The sequence below is a fragment of the Hippichthys cyanospilos genome, chromosome 12, assembly GCF_059441005.1.
Source record: "Hippichthys cyanospilos isolate Australia breed blue-spotted pipefish chromosome 12, RoL_Hcya_1.0, whole genome shotgun sequence".
NCBI classification, from domain to species: Eukaryota; Metazoa; Chordata; class Actinopteri; order Syngnathiformes; family Syngnathidae; genus Hippichthys; species Hippichthys cyanospilos.
The window spans coordinates 3,094,065-3,111,545 of record NC_142380.1 but is presented as its reverse complement, the minus strand read 5'-3'; the positions used below and the strand labels follow the sequence as shown (position 1 = coordinate 3,111,545).

Sequence of the window (17,481 nt, the reverse complement as noted above, 5' to 3'; positions counted from 1 at the left end):
ATATATATATATATATATATATATATATATATATATATATATATATATATATATATATATATATATATAACAGCAGAGAGCCGGCAGAAACGGGAGAAAAGGAAGTTATTCCAAAACTTGTAATTATGAAACAATATTGTTCTATTTCAGACCAGACTTTTATCAAGCCTCTTGTTTCTGTGCTGAATTAGCGGAACACAGTCATTTATGCGTCTTTTTGTTCCTGGTCATGTCACATGTCTAAGCTCTTGTCGTCAGGCAGAATAGAGACAGTCAGCAGGAACCGTATCGCTATGGAAATTACCCCAAAATACCCACTAAGAATTACAAAACAAACACACCAAAAAACAAAGTAATCGATATAAATATAATTTGTTCGCATGTTTATGGACACCAGAAAAGTACTCGCAGTACCAAAAATATTCATACTTCTACACGTAAAAAGAAGTCTAAATACTTGTTTAAAAAGTAGAAGTACTGATTTGACTTCTCAAGTAATTGAATAAAAGATAAATATGAACGATAAATAGAAATCATAGATTTCATATGTATGCATGCAATGGTATTTTCAGTGGTCTTGTTTTGTTGCTGTTAATTGAAGATTTTACTCAAGTTGAATATATTAAAAGCTTTGTAGAAAATAGTTGTTGAAAAGTGTGATTAATCATAATTTCTTGATTAATTTTATTTCAACATTTTCAATTTTTGATAATACAATTTATTAATATTGCACATCATATTTCAGGACATTCTAATTATTACCTATGACAATTTTGGAATTTTGATATGCTTAACTTGCTTTTGCGGGCCACACAAAGTGAGCGGGAGAACCAAATCTGGCCCCGGACCTTGTGTTTGACACAAGACAAATCATGTGACCATAATATTCACTTCATACAAAATAACAGAAATAATGCGTTAGTTGCTTGGGGTTTAACATTAAATTCTTCTTATTTTGATTATATGAAGCAGATTTATATTTGATGAACATGAATATGTGTGTATACCATGTGAATTTGTCCATAGTTAACAGCAGACATGTCAGGTGACTTGCTCCAAAAGCCTTGTGTCAATTTTGGTCATTTTGTTTAGTAGTTGTATTTTACATAAATATAATCCTATAGAAGGAAAGGTATGACAACAGTCTTTGAAACTAAGTATTATTTTATACTCAACATGTTACAGCCTTCATAGAAAATATTTGTTAAAAATGCTATTAATTATAAAAAAGTGTCGCAATTAATTAGTAAAACAAATTCACTGTTTGGTAATGCGTATATTTTATATTTCATTTTAAGTTTTTAACCCACAGAGAAAATGTTTGTTAAAAATGTGATTAATTGTGGAAAATGTTCTGACTTTATTAATACATTTGGCTTAAATTTAATGGAAATGTAAATTATTATTCTTTTCCTGTGCCAATTTGAAATTTTGTTAGGAATTTTAACAAGTGGCACGTAAATTGAATTGCTTTCACGTACCTGATAATATGAGTGGGCGTGCCCAATCTGGCTCGCCGCCCTTGTGTTTACCGGAAAATCACGTGACCATAATATTAAATCAGAACTAGTCGCTCGGTTTTTTAAATTTAATTCTCGTTATTTTTTATTTACATTAAGCAGATTTGTATTCGGTGAACGCAAAAAAACGCGTGTGTACCAAGTGAATTTTGTTAAACGAAAATAGAGGACGTCCCTATGTCAGGTGAGTCCGCCCTTAAACGCGGCAATCTGCTCAGGTGTGTTTGACTTCCGGTAGCTCAACTACCTCGGACCACCGGCACCGACAACAATGAACCGGACGACGGGGAGGAAGGCGGTCATATAGTTCGCGGACCGCGTCGGCGAGACACCACTCGCGGCAGAGGAAGGAGCGTTTCCTGACAAAAGAAGTGTCTTCCTTCCAGTCCACTTGGCTTGGCTCCCCCGCCGGAGCTGGGCGCATTGACGCATTGTGGAGTCGACAGGGTGGGGGGGAGAGGTGGGGGAGGAGGCGGCGGCGGAGGAGGAGGAGGAGGAGGAAGAGGTGCTGGTGGTGTTCGTAGTGGCGGTGGAGGGGGCGCGCACTGCAACCCCTCCTTCCCGAACACAACCGAGGAGGCAGATACCGGCGGAAGCGCGATGGCCGACACCGACGACCATCAACCGGAGAACGGCTTCGTGTCCCCCGAGAGCACGACGTCGTCGCCGGGTCCGCTGACGCGCATCGACGGCTCGGTTCTGCCTTTCCTCGGCGGCTTCGGGAAGTACCAGAAACAGCTGATCCTGCTCACATGGATCCCGGCGCTCTTCATCGGATTCAGCCAGTACTCTGACAATTTCCTACTGGCCCAGCCGAACAACACATGCATCATCCAGCCCTTGGCGAACGTCAGCGCTTCCAGCAGCACCACCGCCGCCGCCGCCTCGACAATAACCGGCAGCAACGTGACGTGGGCCCGCTCATGGGATTCGGGTGGCCCCCCGAACGCGAGCGGGCGGGCTTCTGGCGTCCACAACGACACGGGCGACGCTCAGTGCATGTGCAACGCGTGGACTTTTGAGCTGCACACCGGCCTTGTTCAGAACGTTGTCACTAAGGTAAGATCATGTCTCCATCCATCCATTCATTCATTCATTCATTCATTCATTCTATACAAGGAGGAGGGAAGGGGGATCCCCATGGTGTGTTCAGTGCCTGAACACCTGCTTCACCCCCCCCCCCCCCCCCCCATTGTCTATAATTTCTACTTAAATAAATAACTGCATTTCCATTCTGTCCTCCAGTCCACATTTATTAGCTGGACCTTAGGTGTCACCTTACTTGCAGGCCCGGTGGAATTTGCCGGCAGCGGCGGTACCGAAAGGCCATAATAGACAGGAGCTATTCGATTTGGGGCAAAGGTCTTTAGTATGCACGCTCTGGAATATTGTAACTCCTGACCAAACATCACCCCCCTTTCCCCCCTTCCCCCAAAGCCCCCACCTCGCTCCACCCTGTGACCAACAACATATTCCTACGTGGCTCATTCTGGGGGCCTTTGTCATGGCGCATCATGTTGTTGATGGAATAACCTAGCATGGCCGTAATTCTTCTCGTATCTGCGCGGCAATTAAAAATCCGGCCTATCTCTGTGTAAAATGATTCGATAACAATCAAATCTTCAACACGCGCTCGACGATGAGAATCAATGGAGATTAAAGTGCAATTTGATTAGCTCGCAGCTGCCGGCAGACAAGAGGAACTTAGCCAGATTCTGCAAATGAATGCCGGTTGAGTTTTGCGGGCTTATCATCACACACGCAGTCTGATGTTAAGCCAAGCTTTGAAGCGTCTCCGCACTAATGGTGGTTGGGGCGGCCTGGGCTTATGTCCACTACGGTGCCAGCAGCCCATCTGCTTATCTCCAATAATGTCTGATTTAAATAAAGCAAACAAACCGCAGCGACTTAGGACGGAAGTGAACAATCATTGATTAAATCTCATGGTCAGAATGATTGATTTTTTTCTCATAGCGTAGGAAATGTTTTATGGCTTAAACAAGAAACACACATACCGAGTTTTTTTTCTATTTTATTTTAAATCAGAACCAATTTTCAGAACAAATACAACCAACCAATATTAGTCTTTTGTGGTACCAAGAAGGACCTGGAAGAGACCGTGAAGTACCAGAGGGTCTTCCAGAAATTAGAAGAAGCGGCAGCTAAGACCGGGGTCGGCAACCTAAAATGTTGAAAACCAAATAAAACAAGAAACAAATCTGTCTGGGGCTGGAAACATTTGATAGCCCTATATAAGACTTATAATGAAGCCAACACATGTCGTAAGTGTCTATATTAGCATTCAATCAGCTCCAATAATGAGGCTTCATGATTAAATGTTTCTTCTCCCTGCAGTGCATGCATCCTGGAGCAAATGACACACCACATGATTGCCGTATGATGGTGCTTTACGTTTAACTTCCAACACAATGTTAATGTACAGTATTACGTTCCGTTGCATCGATGAAATGATGAAAACCGTAAAATACAGTAAAGAAATCAGATTTGGGTCGTTTTTATTTTGAGGCTTCGAAAAACAGCAACAAAATGGAAAGCCATCCACAGACTTGAGCGAAACTAAAATGTGTCATTCAAAAAAAAAAATAGACAAAAATCAGAAATCCCTTTATAAAAAAAACAGCCCATTTGTTTTGCTAAATATGTTCTTCCACATTGGCAATGAAAGCAAATGATTCGGTCCAAAAACTTTTAAATCTTCTGTTTTATATGCTTCTTTTTGGCCCATCAAACACCTTTTGCAATAGCCACAGAAAGAGCTGTCAGGCTGTCGTCATCAAAGTGTACGGAATCATTCATGCCAATCATGCCAGCCTATATGGAGCACTCATGCTTGCTGTTTAGTGGCTAACATTTGTTAGGTGCAGCTGTGACGGCGCTGGAGCCATCGCTAAACATTTCCAACAGGGGTCGTATGTCAACGTCAGCATAATTAAGTCGTTTGTTAGCTGGAAAGACTTGTCAAGGATCATCAAATGATCAGGCCCTTATTGATTTTATAAAAAAGGGAGAGAAAAAACTCATTCAGTCTGAATGATAGAATACGTTTATTTTCCGCTGCTTAAGTCGTAAAATATCTTGCAAGTTATCGTGCGGAGCCGCTGTTTTTTTTTTTTTTTTTTTTTTTGTCTCATCTTTTCATGCTGGTGTCACTTCTGCGCAATCTCTTTGTGTTGCCTTTGCATACACACTTAGAATGTCATGTTGATGCTACGACATGCTTAAATGGTCAGTCAGAGTCTCAACCTTGTAACAAGGTCACTGTCGGAGAGATTAAATCAGTAGAAGCACCAACCTTGTACTCTATGTATGCTTCCTATACCTTTCATAAAACCACTTTGGTCGTGTTACACTTTTCGCTGGCCACAATTTGTGGTGCGTGATATTGTGCGGCCATTGAAAATATTGACATGCAGTTACAGTATGCCTACTAGGCTGTTAAAAAGACAGTGAGCAGAAATAAGCATGAAGGTTGTTTTGTTTTTTTTAGTTTTTGGCTAGGCTGTGGTTACGACGTTGGTCGTCTCACGAACATTGTGACCATGTCGACGTGTCCTTGAGCAAGATGCTGAGCCCCCTGCTTGCTCCTGATGCTGCATCATCAGTAGGTTAAAATGACTTATCCGTGTAAAGCACTTTGAGTACCTAGGGCAGAAAAGTGCTATATAAGTGAAAGACCATTTCCCAGACAATTTACTTTCCATTCAGTATGAATGGATAGGAATGGATGAGTACCGATGCCAAGTATTTGTATCGAGCTATTACCTGGCTTTATTTCAAGGTATCTACTTGCCCTGGCAGCCAATACTAGTATTGACCTCCTTTGGAGTACTTTTAAGATCAAATAGTAAGTACAAGTTAGAAGAATGAAAAATTGCCATTCATTCCATGAAATTTGAAGGGAAAGCGCCTTATTAGATTAGATCTTTTTTCATTGCGTTTTTTGGTGGGTGGGCCGATTTTGTGTGTGATGCTCGAGTACTCAAACTGATATCCGTCTTAGAAAAAGTGATATCGAACATACCTTGCGCTGATGCGAGTCTATGCTCTCAAAATGATTATTACGCTATTTCATCCATGGTACATACGAAATTGTAAATGTTTTTAAATATACGTTGTTTGTATCTCTCTCGCTCTCTCATTCTTCCTCGAGGCTCTGCAAAATCATGTCACTGCGCCTACAGTGCCACCTAGTGTTGAAATATATGTCGTTGGAAGTCAAAATGAAATGAATGCAAAGTGCCGTACTAAAAAAAAAAAACAACGGGCCGGATCTTACCCGCGGGCCGTAGTTTGTCCACCTCCGGTTTACACTCTACTTTTCTTTTGAAAGCGGGCTTGAAAATTGCGCATCAACAATTAATAATTTGATATATCTCGCAATGAGTGACAATTTTCAATCATTCATTCAAGTGAGGAGCCTCCCCCACTTTTGCTCCACCTTGGGTGCATTGCCACATGTCCCCGTCTCCAAGTAGATAAAATAGGATGTGGCACAGCAGCAGGAACTGATGACTCTGCATTTGTGCCTGTGTTTATACTGCGTGGTCACAGTTGGGTTCAGTTATCCGTGACACTGTGTAAGTAAGGCAAGTGTCAACACTGGCCTAACACACGCCCCATGTGACTAGACCCTTATGATCATGTGTGGACAACTTGAGGCCACACTGTACATTGAGTTCTTACTTGCTGGCTAAGGGAGAAAAAGGGCTTTGGAACCTTCAAGTAGTAAAATGCTGAAATGATTTTGTTCAAACATAAAACGTTTAGGTCATTATTTTGAAACCTTTTTTGTGAGGGAGTTGAAAATGTAGCGTCTCATTCTAGAGCCCTGAGTAGAAATGGAAATCCAGTCATGGAACCCCTGTTCTGAGCACTATGTTTTTTTGTTTTGTTTTGTTTTTTTTAATCCAAACTTCCCAATTTTTGGGCCCTGTTCATATCATTTGTCATCGCCGTTCCATTCGTATAATAAATCAATTAAAGAGAAATTTGAACCGTTTACTTTCACGTTCGCGGCATACCAGTACTAGCATGACATCATGCCTGAGAATCATAGGAAATGTTAGACGATAGCAAGCTGAGCGTTTCTGGCGGCCCATTTCCAATGTGGGCCGAGGTAGGTTTTGCCAATTGATTATATTTTATGAAGGTTTTGAAAAACATAATGCTTGCATTCATTGATCGATGCATGGATAAGAAAAAGAAGGCAGCTGCTGTGCTTGCTCATTTGACTAGAGGTGCATTCATGACCACTCACACAGTAGGATTTCTCAAATGATTATAGAAATATAGACCTATTGTTCTATTAAATAGGTCAAAAGGATATAGCCCTAGTAGGATTAAGTTAAAAAGCAAACTCTGGGGTCTTGTATTTTTTTATTTCTTCTTCTTGTGTATCATTGATCATTTTTGACTTTTATTATAATTATTTTTTTTAATAGCTACAAACACGCCAAAGTTGTTTCCCTGCACTGGCTGTGATGCTTTTAAATGTCTGTTTTACATGTACTGTATTTTTGTTTTAAACGCTGCGGTAGATTAATGCACTTTTTGCCCAAGACAAATTTTCCCTCCGGGGACAATAAAGTTCATCTTATATTATATTCATATCTTATAATCATACATTTCCTTGAAAAGCAATCTCTAGTCCATGAGCACATTCCGAAGGATACATGGAAACATTGACAATCAAAACAGCTGGGAGCCAGGGATACAAATTTTAATTACATTGGCCGAGCAAAGGTTGCATAACGGTGAGTGCACTGCCTTTAACTGTCATCCGAGGTAGCGGTTAGCATTAGCTAAAGTAATATCACAACCACTAGTCAGCAGATTGGCGATCGATTTCTCATTTGTTATGAATAGCTCCTGGTGAGAATTTGTAACATGTTCAATTTTCTGCAAATTTCTTGTCACGGTTTTTTATTTTGAAAATCTGGTCACCCTAAACATGACCCTAATATAATTTGATTCGTTCCTAGATATAGTAGCTCGCGGTGACCTTGATTCCCTGAATGAAATTATGTGACAAATTTGATTTAAAATGCTCAGTTTTATTCCTTTAACTGATTTATCACTCTATATATTTGCCACTCACTACGTTTACGTCTTTCTTTGCCGCCATTGAAAGTAGGATTTACAAGAGGTGACAAAGGATCCAAAGTGGTTCATGTGGAGACCCGCTCTAATTGAGGCAAAGTCGTCCTCGGGGTCCAACTTAATTGGACTGAGCCTCTGAAATGAGAATGTCTCATTACTCTTCTGTGTAAGCGACCCTTCTCTGTTCACACTTTGAGTCTGAAACGTTAGAGCGAGACCCAGGAGCGTCGCAGGCCCAACTAAAACGGTGTGGGTGGGTTTGATAAGGGAGACCGTTACGTAAAAAAAAAAAAAAAACGTCCGGGCCTCAGATGTGAAAGCTGATACTGTAGGATGGACACCCATGACGCGAGGAGGCCCTCAATGCACTGCTTCTATTATATTCTGTTTAGCCAGCTGCTCAGCACCCCTTCGCCTCCCTCCCGCCGATCAGTGTGGGACACTTTGAAACACGCTCAGCTGTCCAAAGGAGGTGACCCCCGCCCTCTCACCCAACCAACCACCCAGCAGCGCGGCCAACTCGGGCTGCAATCGGGACCAAAGGCGCCGGTGTTTGCCACAGATAAAACTTAGATGAAAACTATTGCGTGTCAGCTTTGTTTCTGATAAGTGGCGGTGATCATGCGGGGAGGCGGAGTTAGATTACATCATGCGTCTCTAAAGTCCAATGCTAGGCGAGGGACGTAATAACACATCATTGCGTCATTTCAGGGTATGCGGCTAGGGGGGAAAAAACAAACAAAAACTCTAATGTTAGCTTGCCATGGTGACGATTAGTCAACAACTGATTGATCAAGTAATCGATAATTATTAGGTGTGGGCTTTATCACCCCGAAAAAAAAAGTATGTCTGTTTTTGACTTTGGAAAGCAATGATCAATATTTAAGCTGATTTTTGTGACACATTACTGACCAAACCAATAAATACAACATAAAACAAGGAGTAATCCATTTTTCCTGTCAGTTTGAAAGGCAAATTCCTGTTTTTGAATTAATGGGTGAAAATGTAAACACTTTCAAAATGCTCTTTGATTCATTGATGAAATAATCAACATATTCGTCACCTTAATAAAATAATTGTTAGTCGCAGCAGAGAACAAATGACACCTGACCACATTTGCAGTAAGTGTAGACAAAAGGGTGACAGGGTGCCAAACAGCAGTACTTTTTGTCACTAGTTCCTTATCTAATTTGAGCCACCAAGCTAATATTGTCGCCAACACCAGGAGTGGAGCTTGACACACTGCGATTTCCCGATTGGTTGACAGAGAACCATCTCTTCCTTGTGACAGCAGGAATGGAATGAGAAGACAAAAGCCGCTGTTTCTCAAACAAAGCTTGTCTTCTTGTTGTCATAAACACCATCCACATGCCAAGAAGAAAGAACATACCATGCCTGTCCTTTGTTAAATTCATTGTTTGTACACTGTCACGCTACTGTGAAGTCACGCTAGTAGCTGCGCTCAAGCCACGTCGAGGTTTAACATTGCTAACTGGGGGGGCGCGGATGATCCCAGGAAAAAGGATGTGGAATGTAATTGTAATTAAGTCGTTTTCATCATTTTCTTTTAGTTTCAGGCACTTTGGTGCACTTGCTTCTTTTTTTCCGTTTTAGACTAAGCTGTAATCCGTATAAACGCGATAATAATTAGCAGTTGTTGAAAGTTGATTTATATCGCATTTTTATGTTGTTAATGTTAAAAAAGGATACATGCATAGGTACACTTAAACCATTTTCATCAATAATAATCTTATTTATAGTCAGGTCATCGACTGGGGTGGGTGCAAAAAGTTTTCTCTTTCCTAGGGGGGGCCTGGCAAAATATAGTTGAGAAACACTGCAGTGGGTGAACCATGGTTGAACATGGGGCAAGAGGTTGTTGTTTGAAATCTTAGCTAGGATGGCCGTGCTGCAGTCCACATTACAAATACAGTACATGCAAATAGGGCTGAACAAACGTATTTATTTTTCATTTTAGTTTGCATTCTTATGTGGTTTCTTATTAGCATTTTGTCACCGCAGCAGTACAATGAAAGCAAAGCGGATACGTCAAAAATGGATTCTTCTCCACTTTTCCTTTTTGACTTGATATTGTCTTTAAGCCCCACTCTGTCCGCCCACCACTTCACAGTATTTTCCACCCATGGGTGAGGTAAAACTTGGAAGGGTCTGATTATCACTGTTGCTAGGCAGTAACTATGCAGCAGCCGCTCTCGTGCGTTCTCTATCTTTCTCCGTGTGCTTCGTTTTAGCTTTTCTCATCTTCTCAAACTGTTCTATTCTCATGATTTATTCTTTTTATCCGCGCATTCCTCTTCTTCTCGTTAAGAGCTGCATAAAATGCAATATTTATCATAAACGTTTTCGTGATTGTTCCCCTCCCACAACAAAGTTCAGCAGGTTCAGAAAAAAACAACTCCAGTTGTAAAGTTATGCAAGTTATGCTCCAGTTATGCATATTTAGGTAGGGTTCCCAGCAAAATGCAAATTATGCTAAAACCAGCCCTAGCTTATAACATATTGCTGCTCAATTTTTCAAAGGTTGGAATGTTTTTATTGGGAGGGGGTGTCATATTGTGTTTCCTTTTGGATTACTGAAAATAAAGAGGTTAAAAAATATATTTTTATTGTTATTTAGGTTTTAAAATTTTATTTTGGATTTTTTTTAAATAAAATTGTTTATGTCCCTCATAGCGAGGAAATGCAAGGATTTTTACCCCCTTTTTTCCACTTTCTTAGTCCAGCCATTGAAGGATTAAGACGCAAAAGGAAAACAGTCATAACCGAAAGTGGAATCATAAATCCGCCATCTCACGTTTTGACATTCTTGTTTGTCATACAAGTGTAAATACGTTAACAACTGTTGATAAGATATGGAGACAACATCATCTTAACTTAAACAAATTAGTGTAGCGATTAGCATTAGAGAAGTGCCTCAGGTAGCAATTTTTTTTCCTCTTCTTAATAGTCTTACGAGAGTTTAATGAAGTGAAAAATGAATTATGTGTAAAATTAAGTGAACCTACTGCATTTACAAACAAAAGAACAAATTTCAACTGATGTCTTATTTGAACTCCAGCATCGTTTCCGAAATGTACTGGCCAAATTATTGACTATAGGGATTCCACTCTATTCCCCCCCCCCCCCCCCCCCCCCCCCAACAACGCTGTTAACCCCAATTTAAAACATTTATTCCCGCAGCAAAGGCCCCAATTGAGCAGCATGAATCCACGTTATGTGCATGACATAACCATTGTTCCACCGCATTCGCAGTCATTTAAGAGAAGTCAGCAGACGCTTCGAGGATTTTGACGGATTTTCTCTTTCCCCGCCCGCTCTGCCGGCTCTTCACGCTTCGCATTTCTGCCTGCTAATAGGTTTATACACGCGTCTCGCCCAACTCTCCACACAGCCTTCTATTCATTATTCTCTAATGAGCAACACAATAGCAAAGCAACAGAACACAAGGAGAATGGGTTGCATAGCGGACCAGCCGTGCATGATTGGACTTGGGCTAAATCTGATTGGAATTTTTGTTTGAAGGATGAATCTCGAGGTGCTTCTCTTTGGACGTTTGATTGAGTTTCAAAATTAAGTTGACCGTTTGTTTCCCCGTTGACTATCCAAGCAATGCTTTAACCAACATTATGACTATTTATTGGCATTACACAATAAATTAATCAAATATTGATCAGTTAAAACTATAAGACACACTTAACCACTGAAGACACACGCCAAGTATTTCCTTTAAAATGACTTAATTTTGCTAATATTCTCTTTATCTAATTTTTTTCTGAAAGACTATATAAGAAAGAAATACAAGTATTTTAACTCTGCGTTCACACTGTGTAGTAGTCTAATACACACACTGGTGCCTAACTTTCTTAAATGCCACAACTAAGTCATTCATAGCTATTGTAATCTTGTCCTGTAGGCTTGCTGGTGCCTATCTCAGCTGGCAACAGGCAAGAGGTGGGAGACATCCCTGAACTGGTTTCCAGCCAATTGCAGGGCACACGAAGACGAACAACCATTCACACACCCAATCACACTTAAGGACAATTTTAAGTGCCCAATACAACTACCACGTATGTTTTGGGATGTGGGTGGAAGCCAAAGTACCCGGAGAAAACCCACTCTGACTTTAAAACCATCCTAAGCGTCAGTGTTTTTATATTTTTTAACCCATCAGAACCGTCCCCCGTGAGGACAACGAAACCTACATCATGCATGAAGAAGTGATGTTAGTGATAGCCTTCGACACATTATTATTATAAAAAAAGTTGAAAATGGCTACGTATCAGCTCTTGAATTAAACTCTCATGAGCAATTTTTGTAAAAAAATTCAACTGAACAAGTGTGGTCTAATAATATCTCCATGACTATATAGACAAGACCCCGCATACTCCAGTTTTTGATAGCGCAAGTTGCTAGCACAATTGACATCTGTTAGCGCTATTGGCAGCGTGTACAGTACAGGTAATTCCCAGCAACAAGCTCATTCAGTGAGCGAGCTAGTTAATAATACATGCGTATTGACAAATGCTGCTACAGAAAATAGCGGCAATGACGTGTTGACAAGCAGAACCTTCCGCGATCTGTCCGCTGTATATTTTGGCAACACTTTAACAATTGTCGCCTTGTGGCTTTGCTTCCATGCGACCTTCGACACATTGTGATACAACGCTAGTCATCTAGCCGCGTTGGGCCGCTGAGTTGTTTTCAAGCAACAGATCATGCATCCGCTGAATTGTTTCCGTCTACGGAGCCGCGTCGGTTTCATTCGTTTTCATTCCGTCTCTCAGCTGTAAAGCGATTGCACAACAGGAACTTGTTTTGCGACCCTGCGTCTTTTTCTGGGCTGACATCGATACCAAAAGTGTGAATGAGAGGCATTCCCGGATCATGTGATGACTGGGTGGTTCTGTGTAATCCTGGAGCGTTCCATTCGAAGCGGGTCACTGTGATAGAGGTCATACCAGGTTAAAGAAAAGAACGAGAAATGACAAATAAGCGTTTATATGTTATAACACAGGATTTGAACTAAATTCACTGGGTGCTAAGTCCAATTACTAATACTGACTGTGATCCAATTAGATACAGACTAGTGGAGCCAGAATGATTGGACACAATCAATTTTGGACACTGTGTTTCCAAGCTATTTTCTACCCTTCAGAAATAATGTAAATCGAAATGAACGGTTCAGTTTCGCAGTTGTTTGCAATCATTCTTTTTCAGTTGTAATTTCTTTACTAGCGTGTTAGTAGCGAAAAACTCAACTCAAGCATTGTAAAATTCTTTTTTTTTTGCATTAACTGTCACAATATAGAACAGTAGTAGAAAAGAGAGAAGAAAAAAAGTTACCCCCATTAATATAAAATGTTCCAATAGTGGTTAAGGTAGTTACTAGCGTGTTAGCGCTTAATGCTAGCTAAATGGAGACCAAATTTTATTAAATGAAGCTAGCACTTATGAAACTTTAAATCACTGGAAAAAAAATGCTGAAAATGCAAAAGCCACCAGAGTTCCAGAATTGCCTTGACCTGCTTATTTTTTGACACACACACTCACACAAAAATGGCCAAGATTTGAGAAGGTTCCAATATTTGATTTTGACTATGTATTTTTTGCTTGTGGAAATTTCCATACACAAGAAGTAAAAATAGTAACCAGCACATAACTAAGATGCTGGCGGTGGACATCCCCTCCCCCTCCTCGTGTCATGTTCATGATCAAGTCGTTCCAAACAGAACACCTTAAATTTGACTATTAAATGACAATTTTGCACTTGTTTCTAAGAAATGTGTTTATTCTCTCCAGTGGAGTCTGGTGTGTAACTCGGCATGGAAAGTCCACATTGCAAAATTCTCACTCTTGGTGGGATCCATCTTCGGATACCTGGTGTTCGGAATCCTCGCGGACTGGTAAGTTATCGACAGAACTTTATGGCCGCGTTCATGTTTTCAGCGAAATATGTTTAAAACTCATTTCAAGTAAATATTCCGACATTGTTTTCTCATGGCGTAGGTTTGGCCGTCACCCAGTGCTGATCATATCGGTGCTCTTCATGCTGGTGTTTGGCCTCACCGTGGCCTTTTCGGTCAACGTTCCCATGTTCAGCACGCTGCGCTTCTTTGAAGGCTTTTGCTTGTCCGGCATCACACTGTCACTCTACGTTCTGAGTAAGTACCTCCTCAAGGTGTTTATTTTTTAACATTTTGGTGGGTTGGAAACTGTGTGGCAAACCAGGTTAAATATTCTCACGGACTGTATGTTTTCCAACGCTAGTTTTGCGTTGACAAAAGTATGAGTAGTAGTAATGACGTCCGTATGCTGTAGTTCATAAAGAGTTGAGCCTTATTATTGTTTGGATATGAAGAAAACCTGGACATGGATGTTGAAGGATTTTCTTTCTAATATTTGCGTGAGCTTTTGTCTTTTCCATGTGGGCCTACCTGTATTTCTGATGTGTTTTTGTGCGACACTTGATATTTACCCTGGAGCCAATCTGTATTGACAAAACTCGGCGAGCGCTCTGAGACCAAGGGACGGTCACTCAATAACACATTAGCAGGGTGAATCAATCCCGTCTGACCTCCAGGCGTTCTCTTTTAAGCATTCGCTTAAAAACGAATATGGACAGTGGCCATAAACAACACACTTTGCAAAAAGCGTCTCGCTCGTTTGAGGTTTAGGCTGGGAACAAAGCACGTGACCTTCTTTTTGTGGCTGGATTTGTTTGCGCTCTCCCAGAATTGGTTTGTGCGCGGTGGAGATGTAACGCCTAATCCCCTTCATTCCTTGATCATCAATCCACGTGCAGTTAAGTCTCCTTCATGTGTAATGCTGCACTTTATCCTTTTACGTCATCCTAACACACCGCGAATCTCTAGGGCCTGAGTATGCGCTGCTTTTGGAGAACCTTGAATATGCGGTCAGAAAAGCTGTACTCTTACTCCCACCTTAAAGTTTGAGAAAGTTGCCCTTGCCGAGTTCGTAGGATGAGAAATCTGGGAATGTTTTTAATAACAAGACGCATGGAAAAAGTTTAAGAAGCGCTTAAAAGTACTTAATTTTCTCAACATTGCAAGGTCAGATCTTAATTTAAAAAATTGACAATTTGTGAATGTCCCATAATGCCTCATTTCTGGAGTTAAAAAAAATATACACTTGTTTCTTGAAATTTCGCCTTACAATCCAGCATATAGTCCAAAAAATAACAATGTAGTATTGCATGTGGACCTGGGAGAGTATCGTCCCTGTTTCCAGTACCTCAGTCCGCACAGTTTGATCTGATGCAAAAATCCTGAATATAATGTACCGCCGGCCTTAAATAATCACACTGCCAACTTGTGGCGACTGGGGATGTTAATATTTTTTCTCTAATGAAGCAAACTAGAGCCGTCACTGTCCATTAACTCATTATGCACGTGTGGTTAAAAAAAAAAAGAAAAGAAAAAAAGACAAGAAAAAGCAGCTGCTGGACAATTTGCACACAATCTTTGCGCCAGACTGGTCTGCCATGTTGAGGCTTTCGAGCAGCCTCGCGCATCGCTGATACGATGTGACACTTGCACAGCTACTGATGCTTAGTGACGTGACTGAAAAATAAAGGGAAAAGAATGAAAAGGAGAAAGAAAGAACCTTAGGGGGATGGGCAAGCAGCCCGTTTGAATCGAGAGTAAATAGGGAGAGAAATAGGTAGGCTTTGCAGAGCTTCTCACCTGTAAGTTGCGCTGATTTTGCATCTGTTAAGGTGATAAAATGAAACGGCGTGCTGCATATTTTTAGTACACTGATTCGTTAGCTTCAAGGAAACGGCCGACTTAATAGTAGGAAGCCATTTGATGCAGACTTCATTATCTTTTTACCTTGACCTTCCAATTTGCGCTAATTTAAGCTGTCAGTTAGCAAAGCATGCTGGTTCTCCTCAGAGCCCCCATTAGCGCGCGTCCACCTGTGGATAGGATTTATGGCATCATCCAGCATTTGAAAAAGCACTCGCCCCATATGCAAATGTCCCACTTTACATGACTGAAAATGACATTGCTTTAGGCTGAGGTAATGACCGTCACAGCTCTCCAGTTTTCTTGGGTTGGTCATGTGATTTTGGAAGGCTGAGCCCTAGAAGTCGTCATAGAAGAAAAAAATTCCAGAGATTTGAATGTTTTTTTTGCATCACATAAGAGCTTAAATTTTATTAAAAACAAACAAAAAATCCTGTATTACGTTTATTTTATCAGCATGATTTTTTTCTTTTAATATTGATAATATAATAGTACATTACTTGAAATTTGTATGTTAACATTGTAATTTTGATGCAAGATCGCACTCAATTTCTTGTAGTAATTCCAGTTTTAGGCACGACATAGCTGCGTATAAACGTAATCAAATTGCCTCCAACTGGATGACGATCCATTTACTGTTTTAAGAGTGCGCTTGTGGGCCTGTGCGTGATAAAACCTCCATTAATTAAGCAAAAGACACTTGTTTATTATGTTTACTCGCTGTGAGCGCTCGCTCAGCCTGCAGAAGCGATATTTCTCCTCGCCTGTTTTATGCATCCGAATGGGCATGCTTATGCACGCAGACACGCACTCACTCATGTGTGTGTGTGTGAGGGAGAAGGATGAGGAAAATGCAGACAACGAATGTGTCACGCCAGATTGTCTTTTTTTAGCAGATACATTGCGCAACATTATTTTTGCAGTTGTAAAGCAGAAGAAATTGTGAAGAAATTAGATGTATTGCTAAATAGTGCTCCATGGAAAATATATCCGTGTTGAGTAGGGTTTTTCTGTGTGTTACCAACATTTTCTGGTAGCTTGGGGACATCCTGGGTGAGATGTTTGGTGTGTAGTTCCCACCTGTTAACACACTAATTTGTCCGTCGCACCAATGAAGCTCCGTGTTTGCTTGTTTGTAGCTTCCTTTGTGTTTGCTACATGAATACAGACAGGTGTCATGATATGTACTTTTATTTGCTTGGTTAATTAAGCCATGCAAGTAGTCAGAAATGATCTGCAACACCTGTTCAAACATGTTCACGTTGTCTGTGTTTACAACACGATGAGGCCAAAATGAGTTTAGATTTCAATTTTCAGGCTAGAGCAACTGCATTGCAGTTTAGCTTTTTTTTTTTTAATGTTAAAAATCTGACAATACAGTATATACCGACTGGAATATGGGTCAGGTTTTTGTTACATTGTTATGATATCGTTTATTCATTCTGCATTATGTTAAGTTTTATGTTGCATTGAGTTTTGATATAAGAATTTTTAATGCTGTGGCATCTACTTTCTGATGTTAGTGGCCACGCTAGTATTATTCTCTTCTCTACTTTATAGTTTAGCATGTCCTTGACCCCCCCACCAACAATCTATCCTCTGTCACAATCTTGATAAATGGGTAAAGGTGCATAGTTCTGGAAGAGGGTCAAAGTTCCTTTCCGTGCAGCGTTTTGGCTCGTGCATGCTCAGCACAGCCTCTCCTGCTATGACTCGACGTTACATTCTGTCTGTTTCTCCGAAAAAAAGAAACACTTCCCTCTCTAAAGTGCTCATCCGTTAAACACTACTATTTGAGCATTTCCCGCTAAAACAAATTCTTTGAGTAATGTAAAAAAAAAATGAGGACAGGATTACATGTTAATTATTCTAAGATTTTTATTTTGGTTCATAAAAAAAGGAGGAGGAAAGGATTATATTGTTAATTATTCTAAGATTTTTATTTTGTTTCGTTTTGATAACTCGAATGCTTAATTTTTGCGATTGAGCCCGCCTGTGTGGATTAATAGACAAATACGCTGAAAAAGAAACTCCCAAGCTGAGTGTTTCACTTC

General features: G+C 40.5%; 1 protein-coding gene across 1 annotated transcript in view; it reads left to right on the top strand.

Moving 5' to 3' along the window:
• The first annotated feature begins 1,996 nt into the window (after window positions 1-1,996).
• The window catches only part of LOC148414401 (solute carrier family 22 member 23-like), a 33,325-nt gene continuing 17,840 nt past the window's right edge, over window positions 1,997-17,481 (top strand). The window contains exons 1-3 of the mRNA XM_088429938.1: window positions 1,997-2,579; window positions 13,461-13,564; window positions 13,668-13,822. Of these exons, the coding sequence (XP_088286064.1) occupies window positions 2,121-2,579; window positions 13,461-13,564; window positions 13,668-13,822 (718 nt within the window). The 5' untranslated portion in view covers window positions 1,997-2,120. The remainder of the gene's footprint in view (window positions 2,580-13,460; window positions 13,565-13,667; window positions 13,823-17,481) is intronic.